Source organism: Octodon degus, unplaced genomic scaffold, assembly GCF_000260255.1.
Source record: "Octodon degus isolate 3935 unplaced genomic scaffold, OctDeg1.0 scaffold00031, whole genome shotgun sequence".
NCBI classification, from domain to species: Eukaryota; Metazoa; Chordata; class Mammalia; order Rodentia; family Octodontidae; genus Octodon; species Octodon degus.
This window is the reverse complement of record NW_004524607.1, coordinates 12356357-12371453: the sequence shown is the minus strand read 5'-3', so window position 1 is coordinate 12371453 and position 15097 is coordinate 12356357. Positions and strand designations below refer to the sequence as shown.

The 15097-nt window shown below is 43.2% G+C and overlaps 1 protein-coding gene across 6 annotated transcripts in view; it reads left to right on the top strand.

The window, feature by feature from the left end:
- The window catches only part of Mad1l1 (mitotic arrest deficient 1 like 1), a 356419-nt gene that overhangs the window by 198289 nt on the left and 143033 nt on the right, over nt 1-15097 (top strand). For all 6 annotated transcript variants that reach the window (XM_023713536.1, XM_023713538.1, XM_023713535.1 and 3 more), the window contains one exon: nt 13506-13646. In XM_023713536.1, coding sequence (XP_023569304.1) covers nt 13506-13646 — 141 coding nt within the window. The remainder of the gene's footprint in view (nt 1-13505; nt 13647-15097) is intronic.

The following is a 15097-nucleotide window of genomic DNA, read 5'->3' as shown; positions in this document are numbered from 1 at the left end:
CAAGTCTGCATCTTGTACAGCAATTAACCACTAAGAAGAATATATGCAGTGTATTATTTGTTGAAAAATAAAAAAAAATAATAATAGTAAAATAAAAAACAAACAAACAAACAAACAAAAAAAAAAAAAAACATCTGGCCAGATGGGGGACAATTAAGGTCTAGACTATGGTGTTTACTCAGTTCAGAATATCCATTTCCTCTGTATTTTCTTTTCTTTAATCAATACAGAAAAAAGTTTTAAAATTCTAAACCATTTTCTAGCTACTTCATTGTTATGTTTTAGCTCAATTTCCTTGTATCCAGATTATAATGCGAATGATACCAGTTCTATAAAAGTTACAAAGCTATGCTTTATGACCCCACATTGGTTGATTTTGAATAATATATATTCTGCAGTTGTTGGATACAGTGTTCTGTGTCTTTGTGTCCTTTGTTAAACATTCTGTGTAAGTTTTCCATATCCTTAGTGATGTTTTCTGAGAGTTATATTGAAATTTCACATTGTGGTTGTGGGTTTTCCTAGTTCTTTTAGTTTTATCAATTATTGCAGCATATCTTTAGATACTATTTTATTAGACACATACAAATTGAAAAGTATTGTCTTCCTAGTGACTTCAGCCTTTTGTTATTATGAAATGTTCTGTATCTCTATGGATTCCTTTAATCATTAAATCTCCTTTGTAGATTTATTAGCTTCCATTTTTTATATAGCTGCAACTTATGCTTTTTCAATTTTCATTTATAAACTTTCAATATTTTATTATGTTTTTCTTATGTATAAGATAAAGGCAGACTGTTTTTATGCGATCTGAAAATCTTTGATTTTTTCAGTTGAAATATTTAGTTATCCTCAATGTAATGATACATTTGCATTTAAATTATCCATCTATACCTGCCTTTTATTCGTGTTCTTTTTTCTTTCTTTTTATACCTTATTGAAGAATTTTTTTTTCTATTTTCTCCTCCTCATTATCTCGGTAACTGTGGTTTCTTTCATGTAATTTTTAGTAGCTGGTCTGGTGATTACAAGATAAACTTTCCATTTATCAAAGTCTAGAAAAACCAGTACATCTGTTCTTTAGACAGTCCAAAGCCTTAAACACTTGGTTTTGTTTATTTTTGCCTCACCTAGAAGCTATTATTATACAGGTTTGAAAATATATTGTTTTATATATTTGTTTTATGTTTCAGCCATACAATTCTGCCTATTATTAACATCTTATGTTACTGTTGTATGTTTGTTATAATAAATGAACCAATGCTGGGGCTGGGGAGATGGCTCAGTAGAATAAGCACTTTCCTGGCAAGTGCAAGGGCCTAAGGTCAATCCCCGGTTCTGCAAATAAATAAATAAATAAATAAATAAAATAAATGAACCAATGCTGATACCTCATCACTATAAAGTCTGTAGTTTACATTAATCACTTACCATCCTATTTAAATATAGGGTAACCAAATATTGCATACATTTTTCATTGGTTTTTATAACATAAATATAACAGGATACATAAACATGACAGTTTTATCAAACTTATTTAATACAGGAATTGACTAGTTGAAATGACGCCTGCCTGAACAGTGCATGGGAGAGAGTACATAAATACACTACCTGAGTGATCCTCAGGGTAAACTGTTAAGTGGCTAATATTTACTCTATGTATTATATAGTTCTATGATGTTATTTTTGTTTTTAGACAGGTCTCTCTATGTTGTCTAGACAGATTTCCAGCTCCCAGACTCAAAGAATCCTCTGTGTGACTGGGATGACAGTGCGTGCTACCATACCTGGCCAGTTCTGTACATTTTCATAGATGTGTATTATGCATCTGCTGCTACAGTGCCCCACAGAATGATTTGTTTCTGTGTTCTGAAGAGAAGGTAGCAAATTGGTTTCATTTCTTGCTGAAGTATTTTGTAGAATTCATCAATGGAACCTGTGAGTCCAGTGCTTTCCTTTGGGGAAAAATTATTAATTTCTAATCCTGTTTCTTTGATAAATATATATTGTTGCACTATCTCCAGAGCTGCAGCAAGGGACTTCCTCCTACAAGGGACTGTCCCAAACCATCCCTAGATCAGGCCAGTTGGGATTCTATAAACATAAGCACTACATACAGTGATTAGTGCAGAGTCCTTCTGAAGGAAACTGATGGATAGAGGCCACAGCTTCCTCGGGACACACAAAGATTTCTTTGAGTCAGGTTCTGGGATTCAGATGGGAGTTTAGGAATTGCCTCATAACTGGGCCGGTTGCTACCTATTTAGCAGCATGTTTGATCTTTGCATGTCTAGGACAATATCCTGAACACCTTAATTAGAGCTTGGGAATGATCTCTGGCCAGATCACAGAGCAGCAAGGACAGAGAAAAGAGGTGGTAGGAACCCTCCGTAGGATTTCTTCCTCTTCTTGTGACTTTTGATAGTTTGTAACGAGGGAAATAGGTCCATTTCATGTGAGTTAGCAAATTTCTGGGCATAGAGTTGTTCACAAAGCCCCTTCATTATCATGTCAACATATGGAGGATCTTCAGTGACCACCCCACCCCAGTATCTGTGATCTCTGTGTTCTCTCTGCCTTGGTAGCCTGGCAAGTTTATCTACTTTGTAAAAAAATCAGTCTGTCCGTCTGTCTGTCTGTCCGTCTGTCTGTCTATCCATCCATCCATCCGTCCGTCCTTCCTTCCTTCCTTCCTTTCTTCCTTCCTTCTTTGGTACAGGGTCTCACTATACAGCTTGAACTCAATGATCCTCCTATCTCAGCCTGCCCAGTGCTGGGAGTACAGGCGTGTACTGCCACACCTGATTTTGGTGACCAGCATGATGGCACAACATATGGTACTGGAGATCAAACCCCAGCCCACGCACTTGCCAGGCAGGTGCTTAGAATGCCAAGCTGTCTCCCGGCCCTTATCTACTTTTTGATCTTTGCAGAGAATTGGCTTTTGTTTTGATCTTATTGTTGTCTGTATAGTTTTTTTAAAAATATATATATGTTACTTAGTTTTGCACTAGTTTTTATTTCTTTTTGCTTTAGGCTTATATTATTCTCTTTTGTATAATTTTATGACTTGAGGCTGACATGATTGATTTTTAGATCTTTGTTTCTAAAATAGTAACTGAGTGCTACAAATTTTGCTCTAAGCCCTGCTTTTGCAGCATTCTACTATTTTGATGTTATATTTTCATCGTTGAAAATCATTAAGTTTGAAGCTTTTGTTGACCCATAAATTAGTTCAAAGTAGATTGTTTAATTTTTAGGTATTTCAGGACATCCTAGCTATCTTTGTTATTGTGTTCCAGTTTAATGCAATGTGGTCTGTGTGACTTATATTCTTACATATTTGTTTAGCTGGGTCTTATGTCCCAAGTGGGGTCTGTCTTGTGAATATTGCCTGTGAGCCTAAGTAGAACTTAATGTTCTGTGGTTGCTGAGACAGAATACCCAACACTCAAGGTTAAAGGTGAAAAGGTTTATTTAGCTCACAGTTTATAGAGGTTTCAGTCTATAATTAGCTGGTTCCAAGACCGGGTGGCAAGGCAGATGGGCATTCCAGAAGAGAAACAGTTCATGGCAGGCAGAAGGTTGCAAACAAGCAAGCAAAGGACCTTAACAGTATCGTTCGGTACCTTTTATATTGTATCTAGGCTATCAGGATTAGGGTGGTGCTAAATCCATTGACTAATTTACAATCACTAATATTTAATCCCCGCATCATACAGTGTAGATCCAACCACTTCTAAAAAAGTCTCACCTGTGACTATATGAAGCTTTGGGAGGGACAGCTAGACATGAACCATAACATTGGGTGAAGTATTCTGCCATTGTCCCTTCCACCAAGTCGGTGGGTAGAGCTATTGGGTCAGCCTTGTCTGTAACCAGTGTGGGTGCCTCTGATGGAGGTGCAGAACCTGGCTGGATCCTCTTAAGCCTCTGCAACCCGGCACTCAGCTGTGAGTGGTTCACAGGAAGGCTGGTCTTATCTTCCTGAAGAAATAGCCCCTTTATCATGATGCCTGTCTCTATTCTGAAGATTTTCCTTGCTTAGCCTGAGATTAATCTACACCCAGTTTCTTTTGGTAGCATGGTGTATCTTTTTCCATCCGTTTACTTTTAGTAGATTTGTATCTTTTTATGTAAAGTGGGTTTCTCATAGACACCGTATAATTAGGTCATATTTTTTAATCCACTCTGATCATCTCAATTATTGTTTCTTCACATTTAAAAGGGTCATTGATATACTATGTTTAATTTTTATCATGTTTGCTACTGTTTTCTCTTTGGACACAATTGTTTCTTTTTTAAAAATATATCTTGCCCTCTGTTTTATTGAATTTTAATTGGGCATTTTATATGATTGAGCTTTTTTCCCATCTTTTGGCCCATGAATTATATTTTATTAAATAAAATAACTGATTGCCCAAGAGTTTAGTTATATACATTTAGGATTAATCTGTGTCCAAGAAAGAATATCACTGAAACTCCCCAAAGATGATGCAGGCACCTGGTAACTGCCTCTTGATTTTTGTCTTTCTGCCCTTACCTGCTGCCCAGTGAGCTGTGGCCTCCTCGTACATCACTGCTGCTGTTGCTCTGTTGATTTGCGCAGTAGTCTACTAGGTGAAGACTAAGAATGATACACAGTTTCACCTCACTCTCTGTCCTTAGTAGAGAGGAGTCTGGAAGCTGGTAGTAAAGGCCCTTGGTTTCTCTGTCTCTGTCTCTCCCTCCTTCCTTTCTTCACCCTTCCCTCCCTATCCCCCTCTCTCCCTTCACCCCACCCCTCACCTCCTGTGCCAGGAGTCAAAATCAGGACCTCACACTTGCCAGGCAAGTGCTGTGCCACTGAGCTATATCACTGATCTTCCTTACTCTTCACTTTTGCCAGGTAATCTGGCAACTCCTAGATTGCTGGTTTTTCTCTCTTCAGTATTTAAATACTTCCACTCTTCTCTTGCTTGCATTGTTTCTGTTAAGAAGTGCAGCATTTCTTGTTTCCTGATATGTGCACTGCCCCATCCCCTGGCTGCTTTACAGATTCCTGTGTGATTTTCTTTACTTTGAATATGATATGCTGACATGGCTGTGTGTAGAATTTTTTAATCAGTTATTTATTTATTTGGTACAGGGTCTCGCTGTGCAGTTCAGACTCATCGTGATCTTCCTGTCTCAGCCTCCCCAGTGCCGGGATTAAAGGCGTGCACCACCATGCCCAGTTTTAGTGGCCAGCATGGTGCGCCTGGAGTTCAGGGCTGACACGACGTGTAGTACTGGGGATCAAACCTGGGTCCTGGTGCTTGCCAGGCAGGTGTTTAGACCATCATGCTATCTCCCCAGTGGGGTTTGAAAATTTCCACAGTTAGGAAAACCTTAGCCTTTCTTAGTGGAGACAGTTCCTGGGCTCTTCTCTCACTTTCTTTTTCAAGTGTTCTTGTGATGCAGGATTTCCACCTCTTATAATTGTCCTGCTGTTTTTTGTTTTGTTTTGTTCTGGTTTTGTTTTGTTTTTTTTTTTTCCTCCTCTTTTCTTACATTTTATTTTGCCCAGGTTCTATTAGCCTATTTTCACATTCTTTTTGCATTTGTGCTGTCATTTTATTATTTTCATTTTTATACTCTTTGCAACTTACTGTTTTATTATTTCTCTGTTTTCATTGCTGAAAATTGAATCTCAGGCTTAGCAAGTACTCTACCTTTAAGTCACATCCTCAGCCCACTTCTTTGAATTTTTAAAGTTAACTTGTTAGTTTGCTATGCTCAGCTTTTAAATTTTCTAGCTAAACATCAAATTAATTAATTTTATTCTAGGTTCTTTAACTTATATCATAATGGTTGTGTGTTGCTGTGTATTTATGTGTGCAGAGGAGAGCATCTATAGAGGAACGCATGTGGGTCGGGGTTCCACGGTTGGGGGTAGTGTGTGTATGTGCACAGACTGCAGAGCATGTACAGCATGTGGGTAACATGTACATGCCATATATGTAGTATAGCCTGCAGAGTGCACATGCATAGCATATGTGGCATGTTTGCATTTGTGTAACCTGCCGAGAGTATGTGCATCACACATGCACATTGTATGTAGCATGTATGCAGTACAGGGGCATTGACTTTGATCATTCTTTATTTAAAAAAAAAAACTTTACATATTTGTTAAGTGTAAAATACAGAAAAGGCCAAAGAATTTCCATACAGGTCACACTCGTTTCAATGTATAATTTCATTATCATTCAGTTTTATATATTATCACATTTCCTTAATGATATTTTAGTTAACCTATTGTTCACCTGAAATGGTTTATTGTTTTTTGGAGGTTTTTTTGTTGTCTTTTTTTTTTCTTTTGTCTTGTTTTTTTTTGAGATAGTTTCATTATGCACTTAAGCCTGCCTTGAATTCACTTTTTTTGTGTGTGTGTTTTTTTTTTTTCAGAACTGGGGATTGAACTCAGACCTTTGCACTTGCCAGGGAAGCACTTATTCCACTGAGCCATCTCCCCGGCCCCTTGAATGCACTTTTGTAGCCTGTGCTGCCCTCACACTGGTAGCAATTCTGCAGCCTCCTGAGTGCTGCAATTGTAGGAGTGCACCACCACACGCAACCTGAAGTCTGTTTTTAAATTCACAAATGCATTGAATTTTCTTAGTGATCTTCTCTTTTTTCTGGCAGAACTGGGGCTTGAACTTAGTGATCTTTTAAGAACTGATTTTGAACATGCTCTTTTTTTTTGTGGAACCGGGGATTGAACTCAGGCCCTTGCACTTGCCAGGGAAGCACTTATTCCACAGAGCCATCTCCCTGGCCCCCGAACATACTCTTTTTATTTTAAAAATTATATTCTGAATATATCTTTGGAAATTTATTGTGACATTTGCTAAATTGTTATAAGTGTTCTTTGTGCTTTGAACCACTGCATCACACTGAGTGGTTTGGGGCAGTGTTCTGAAAATATCTTTTAGTTCAGAATTTTAAGCAGTACTGTTGAGAGTTTCCACTTCTTACCCCTGTGTATCTGCTTAGTCTGTCAGTGACTGTTAGCAACACATTGACATCTTAGTGTTTCATCAGGGTTTATGTTTTCAGGCTGGTGTTGTGTGCTCACAGGCTTAAAACCCACATGGTTCTGGGGCACCAGCCTGTGCTTGTGATGTGATGAGTCTCTTCAACCGGTGAGGCCTTTTGCCTTAAGATGTGTTTTGTCAGATATTGATGTCGCCACTTTTATCTTTGGTTAGTGTTTTTTCACATACTTTTCTCTGAATCTTCTGTGATTTTTTTTCACCTTAAAATACTCTGAAGCTAACAGTCATTTTTCTTATACAGTGTGAACATCTTTGTCTTTTAATTGGAATGTTTAGTCTGTTTACACTATTCATCAAATTTATTTTAATTTCTACCTTATACTTCATACTTTGCGTCTTCCATTTTTATGTTACTTTCCCTATTTTCTTGTCTTTTGAGGGTTTTTTTTGAGGTTTTTCTCTCTTGCCCCCCCCCCATTTGTTTCTTTTCTTCTCTGGGATTTCCACGAGTTTTGTGGAGCAATTTGAGGCTCCATACTGCCCTGAAATGCTTTTATAAAATATATATTTTATTGCTGTTATTTTTCCTGAGTTTTAAATTTGAAAGTTCCCATTGGATAATACAGTATTACAAGACAGGAAGGCTGTGAACAGCCAGTAAACTAAGATGGACAGCTGCTTCGTACCCTCCCTGCAGCTCTTAGTTCACCTGTCTGGAGGTGGCTCCTTGTGGCTACATTAGCATAGGACATGCTGGTGTCCAAAGGTATGTCTGTGTCTCCTTTAAAAGTAATCCATGTCCTTGGGTGCTCTTCCTTTTTGTATCTTGTAGGTACATGAGTATTTTAGGGTTTCCTGTGGCTTGCTTAATTGTTTAGCTCCTTCTGGAGCAGTACTGGAGATTGAGCCCAGGGCTTTTGCACTGAGCTACATCGTCTGTCTTTTTTTTTACTTTTTAATTTTGAGACAGGGTCTGGCTGAGTTGCCCAGGCTGGGCTTTAATTTGCCATCTTCCTGCCTCGGCCTCCCAGATTGCTGGAATTACAGGCAGGTGCCACAGCACCTGGCTCAGCCCCATCTGATTTTAGGCCATATGGGCTGGACAGCTGTGGGCTTATGACATCAGTGATCATTTGGATCAGTGCATGTGTGCTAGCTACTTTGCTCTTTATTCTGCCTGATATCTTGGACCCTCCTCTATTCTCTTACTCTTTTTTTTTTTCTAATTTTTTTCTTTTCTTTCTTTTCTTTTCTTTTCTTTTCTTTCTTTCTTTCTTTTTTTCCAGTGAGGGCACATTGCTGTAAGTGACTTTCACATTTACTTCCTCCCTGCATGTTGGAGGTACTGCTCTCACCCCTATTGTGGACTTCTGCTATGACAACTAACCTAGTTGCTCCCCGGGACCCAAGTGTCCGCTACCCATCTGATGGCTTCTGATCCTGCTAGGTATGCTCCCCCCCCCCCCATTCCAGCTTGGAAGCAGTGGTTCCTAAACTTGACGTTGGGTATTTTATAAATTCCAGAAGATCCTCAACACTGATTTCTTGATGATTACATCTCTGCCTCAGTTCCTTTTGTGATTTTAGTTAGAGCCCTTGGTGGCTTCCTTGTTAGCCCTTGTGTGTCCCTCAGCTCCTGCACATTTTCCAAAAGCCCTTTGCTTTTCTTTCTGTTTTATTCTTTAGATTTAAATTTCAGTTTGCTGAATCAGTCTTCAGTCACTTCTAAATTGCAGATTTACTTATTAGAGTTAAATTTGTAATTCTTCTATTTTTACTTTGTTCATCTTCTAGTGTGATTTGTTTTTGTAGATCTTTTAATTTGCTTGTTATTTCTTATATCTTGTAAGTTACTAGTTTAAATTCCTGTTTTATTATAAATATATTATACAAACTTACATACTGTGGGTGTTATTCTCCTTATTTTGTGCTGTCACTCCATTTTCATCTACATTCTGTGAATTTTAACAGTGAACTTCCTTCCCACAACTTGTCTTTGGGGTTTATCTGCTGCACAGAATATATTTCTGCCTCTACAGCAGGGACTAGAGTTGGCATCTGCCTTTGTATGCATGTGTAGCTGATCTGGATAGACAGAGACCCTGTGCAGATACTGTCTATGTCTCTGCCTGGAGTTTTTCAGCTCCCAGATCTTATGAGTGTGGGTTTGTGGTTGCAGATTCTCAACGCTGAACTTTTCTGGGTTTGCTTTCTCCCTACCATCAGGCCTGATCTCTGAGTGCACTGATGTCACTGTAGTGGTTTGTTTGTCACCAGCTCTTCCACTATTAATTGTGGCTATTCTGCCTATGTTCCATTGTCTACCATACTTAGGCACTACACTTATTGCCTTTCCACTGTGCAAGAGCCAGTTGCACAGCAAATCTCAGCTCCTCAGGGATTTGCAGTTGCTTCCTAGGGAGGTAGTCTACACTTATTGCAGACCCAGGTCAGAGTCTGCCTAGAGTCCTTGCATTGTGAGGTCCATGAAATATAGGAGGTCGGTTCCATGTGGGACACTCAGATCTCACAGAGATGGGTGGGACCAACATGGTGTTGATGTTCTTGAGTGTGGCTTGTCACTTCTGATGCTTGTAGTCAGGCTGGATACCCATGGGAGGTAGCTCTTCTAACCCTGAAAGTTGGCTTTACTCATGTCTAGCATATCTCCTATGGAGGGTTGTATCCACTGTCCTGTGAACTCTGGAAGGAGATGGCCTAGATGGAGGTGACCCTGGAAGTCCTAGGCAGATCCTACCTAGGCCCTCCTGTAGGTGTTCAGGTCTCATGCTGTGTGGGCTGGTATGTCTGAAGCCTGGGCTGTAGGTCAGGCTTCTCTCCCTGATGTTCAGTTGTCCCAGGGCAGTTGGAGCTAATCAGAGGAAGCTTCTGGAGGGTCAGCTCCAGGTTGTAGCTGTGCAGATGCTACAGAACCACATCCTGCAAGCAGGGCATTCTTGTCTCCATGTCCTTCCTATTTTCTGGAACTTATTTGTTCTAATTTATATCTAGATGTCTCCCCAGAGCCTCATGCACTCATGGGAGAGGGGCTTTGGGAGTAACTGGATTACTGGGTGTGTGATACTGTATTAGTCTACTGATTGGTTTAGCATAGTTCTGGGTATGATGGGCTTACTGATGAGGAAAGACCACTCTGGGTATGGGTGGCACCAACCAGCAGGTTTGTAGTCTGGATGGAATAAAAAAGGAAAGAAGGGCTTCTTTCTCCCTGCTTCTTATCTGTCCTGCCATGGGCTGTTTCTCCTGTACCATGCCCCTCCACCTTGCTGCCCTTCATTGGTGCCAGCTGACTATGGATTGAAACCTCTACAAACTCTGAGCTAAAGTAAACCTTTCCTCCGTTCATGTGTGGGTGTCGGGTACTGTATCCCAGGAGCAATGAAAAAGTAAGAAATTCTTTCTCCCGATGACTTTCAGAGTACTTGTCATGCAGTGTCTAGTGCTGCTTATCTCTGGGCATCCATGCTCTTCACCTATAGAACTGGCCTTGGGCTAATTTCTGACAGGGGGCCTGGGTCTCCAGGAGCAGCCCTGGGTTCAGAGAGGGCACTGAGTCTTGAAAGTTCCCTTGCCCCAAAGGCAGGTGAGCAGAGCTCACGAGGTGTGACCAGAGCTTCAAGGAAGCAAGGAGTTTATGGGCATTGGGGCTGGAGCAAGGAGCCACTGAACCCCCATTGCATTTCTGTGATGCACTTGTGGTCTTCAGAATGTGGTGGGGATTGATTTGTTAGTTTCGGGTAGACCACAGCAGCCTCAGACGGCCAATGTCTCCTATGCCCATTGTGAGTTTATTTATGGAGTTAGATATGCTGTTTTCCCCCCTTGTCCCTGCCCCTCCACCTGTGGTCAGCCTCCCTCCTGGGATGCCCTGGACTCTGGTGCCAGCAGCTCAGATGGGTCCAGAGGCATAGAGACCCCAGGTCGTCTGCTTTCTTCTGGGTGAGACAGTGTGCTCTCAGTTCTCTGCCTCCTTTAGTTGCCACCAATTATGTGATAGGCAAGTTCTGTTGCTTACAAACAGGACTGTCTGTACCCAGGAGATGCACTCAGTGGCAAGTGTTTTATTTTGTTCTTCCTGAGCAAGTCTTTAAGGCTCTGTTGGCACAGCCTGGGTGCTGGTTTGTGCAGCGATTAATCGCCGGCGTTTGCTCAAGTGGAAACAAAGCGAACTTGACTGCAAGTAGAATCAGTCATTAAAAAGTCGTTACCAAATCACACCAGCCCAGTGCCTGCTCCTCTACTAATGGCAAAACAATTCCTTAAAAGGGAACAAACAACAAACTTCTGCATAGTATTTTTTTTTTCTTGTCAGCCAATGCTAGCCTGGAGATGTAAGAGAAGAGAACTCTAGTGAAGGGCAGCATTTTGGAGATTTATTGGTCAATAAAGGAGACAATTACAGCTTGTTTATGGAAGGAAATCCCCCGCCCTGGCCTCTTGCGGCATCGACAGTCTGGTAATGATAACTTGGGTAACCAGCTCGAAACGATAAAAGTCAATAGGAAGATATAGGATTTCAATAACATTATGACACTTCATAAACCTTCCTGTGGAAACAAATTTTCCCGGGATATGTGACCAGTTTCAGTTGGATTTGTAACTTTAATTTCTCACTTATTGAATTTTTGTCATCAACTAATTACACAGTCTGTATGCAGTGACAACCACACGCCTTATTTTCTTGTGAGAGGAGAGGCCACACATAGCAGCCTGAGGCCCAGGGCCCTCAGTTAGCTCAAGAAGGAGGAGGCAGAGTCCTTTCTGTACTCTTCCTGTCCCACTTGCAAGGCAGGGGTGTCTCAGAGTGTGGGCACTGAAGTAGCTGAGCTGTCCAATTGGCCTCTCCCTGGGGACATGGTTGGGCTTCTGCCTGTGTGGTGGGAATAGAGAGCGCTGTATAGAAAGGGCTCCAGCTTCTGGGAGAGGCCTGGCTCCAAGGTGCACTGAACGAATAGGTCTCCATCAATGTTGGGAATATGCCCACCGAGGCAGGCTGGTGTCAGCAAACCTTGCAGCTCACTTGAGGGGGAAGCCACTAGTCTGAGACCCGGGGCAGTCAGGCAGGGCTGTCTGATTTTCCTTCAGCTCCCTTCTCAGGATGTGTATTAGAGATGGATGGAGTATTCCAGTGAGCAGGTAGGACCTACTTCCTGGCTCCATAACTGGCACCCAGTGACCAGCATTGATACAGTTCTGTCACTTGATGGGCACCTTGTTTACAGGGTGGCTCACTAGACACTTAGGCCGTGGCAGTATTGACTGCACAGCTCTCCTTGTTGCCTTCTTGCTAAGAAAGAGACTGAGACTCAGATGATTAGGTAACTGACCTCAGAGCAGTGTAGGGTTTGAACCCTGGCCATAGAAGCCTGTCCAGTGCCCTGTCTACTGACTCCTAGATTGGTGTGATCAGAGTATTATACAGGCACACGCCAAAGTGCCAGTGAGAAGTCCTGAGCCAGCTGCCCACTTCTGCATCATCTGTCCACACCCACCTCCTGCCAGGGGATAGAAGAGCTGTGCTGATGCCCACTGAACTAGGGGTAGGTTCTGGCCTGGCCTAGATTTCCTAGGGCTGGGCCTCCTGAACCTAGATGTGGTGGCATCTGAGACCAGAGGAACCGAATGGCTCTGAGCTGTTCAGTCCATATCTAAGAACCCCATCTAGGGAGGAAAGAACTCAACAAGCAGCCAGGGGAGACCAGGCTTTCCTGTTCAGGCCTCACACAGCCTGCAGAGCAGCTCAGCTTCCACCAGGGGTATCCTCCCTACAGGCCTAACTGAGGACTTGTCCCATTGTGCTCACATGACAAAAATCTAGCTTTCAAGGAAGTTATCTGTCCCCTTCCCTAGCCTGGCTTCCTGGTCACACTTATCAGCCCTGCACTCCTAGAAGGGCACAGATAAGTAGTGACTTTTTTCCTAGCTCTGAGTTACTCCTGACTCTGTGGTTATCTTTCATCTCAAGAAAATGGTCCTTGGCTTCACAAAACATTCACTTATGTCCCAGAGGAGATAGGGTCCTGGGCATAGCTAGTGGCCTCCTCCATGAACTCTGTGGGTGGAGAGGTGCTTGGTGAGACCACAGCAGTTTTGATTGGAGCTGATTTTTAGGGAGTTTTTAGGGGCAGGAGGGTTCTCACCCCCATGGGACACTGTGGCATTCCTGCTGTACTTAGTCCTCATTCATCAGGCTGCAGTTTGTGTCCTTGCTTAGAGTATTACTGCTCACAGGCTCAGCAGCAAGGGGATATCCAGCCTGGCACCGAGATCAGGAAGGGGCTCTTGGGAAAGCACCTGGGCCTCTCGGGTGGGCTGTTTGGAGGAGGGCACTACTGGCAGGTATGTGAGAACCCAAGTCCTGAGCAACTTGAGGTTCCCTCCTCTCTCCAACAAACTTTTGTCTTCATACTCCTCCCAGCCATCCCCAGTGTCTCCTGTCCACTCTGACCAGCTGCCTTCTGCCCACAGGAGCGAGATGGCATGCGCGCCATCCTGGGGTCGTACGACAGTGAGCTGACCCAGGCTGAGTACTCACCCCAGCTGACACGCCGCATGCGGGAGGCTGAGGACATGGTGCAGAAGGTGCATGCCCACAGCTCGGAGATGGAGGTGAGTCTGGTGGAGGGCAGTCAGCCACAGGGGCTATGAGGGCTGGGAGTGGGGTATGCAGGGAAGGCATAGCTAGAGATCGGTCAGTAGTTTACATGTAGAGTTTACTCTAATTCTCATGATGGTATTGGGCTCCCAGGGCATCCCAGGCAGCTCCAGCGAGCAGGCAGATGAGGAGTCAGCGTGAGACTTTGGAGGGGTTTGGAGAGCAGCTAGAGATCATGGTGCCCTCCACCATGTACTCTGTTAGGCCCCTATCCTGGACCTGTCAGTGTCCCTCAGGGAAGGCACAGTCTCAGTCTGTGGCCTCTCTTTTCCCCATTGTACCTAGCACCATCCCGTTATCTTCTGTGAAGTCTTTTGCTTTCTTATAATTATAAGAGACATAGGTCCAGTCCAGTTTGGAAGAGTCTGCCTCCCAGGTTCTGTGGCATCATGGGCATCCAGCTCAGTTCATGGCTCTCTGTGCTAATGACACCCAGGAAGGAGCCTGTGTTGCATTCCCATACCCTCATGGCTCTTTCCTGGGTGGTCTGCATGGCTTTGAGTTCCTACCCGCTTGATGGCACAGGGCAGGGTTCCCCAGCAAACCTTCCCTTTTTGAGAAGTGAGGAGGAACAACTTGCTCCCTGCTGTGCAGCACAGCCCATCAGGTTATAGTATGATCTCTGGCCTTGAACACAGGCAGATGTTCCTAGATGCCAGGAAACCACCACAGGTGTAGGAACTGACACCACTGGTTCTTGCACTGAGCCCTTTATTGCCATCATCCAGTGCTGCTTTCACTGTGTTCCTAAAAACAGGTACTGTCCTTGCCCTGGGTTTACTAGTAAAGAAGCTGAGACCCAGAGCCCAGGGCTGGAAACATGGGTCTGCAGGCTTTGGTGCTCTAGCTGTGGGCCATGCGCTGCCTCCTTTCTCCTGGGATCCAAGGGGTCTGCAGCCATGAGCTCTTGTCCTGTGATCACTCTGACAGCAGTGGGCCTCTATCCATGGTGTGAGGAGTTGCAGAGAAAGGTAATGGTATGAGCCATTGTCACCCAGTTAGGTAGCTGTGTCCACTCCTCATTCAGCCTGAGTATGTAAGTCACCTCTGGAGCTTCTGGCTAGAGAGATGTTCTGGTTGTACCACTTTCATTTCCCAACTGCATTGTATGTATACCCTGGTAGAGACTTGCCCCTTTTGAGCTGAGCTTCCAGGGGTGGAAGACGTTTAATAAACAACAGTAGGCCTAGGGCTAGCTCAGCAGACTAATGCTCCTGCTTAGACAGGTGCAGGGGCTGGGGTTCGATTTCCAGGGTGCCATGCTGGCTCTGGCCCCTGGGCGCGCTAGGACAGTGACTAAGAATAGGCATTGTAGTATACCTGTAATCCCAGAGATTGGGAGGCAGAAAGCAGGAAGATCACTACGAGTCCAGTCTGTGTAGTGAGACCCTGTAGTCCCTGTACT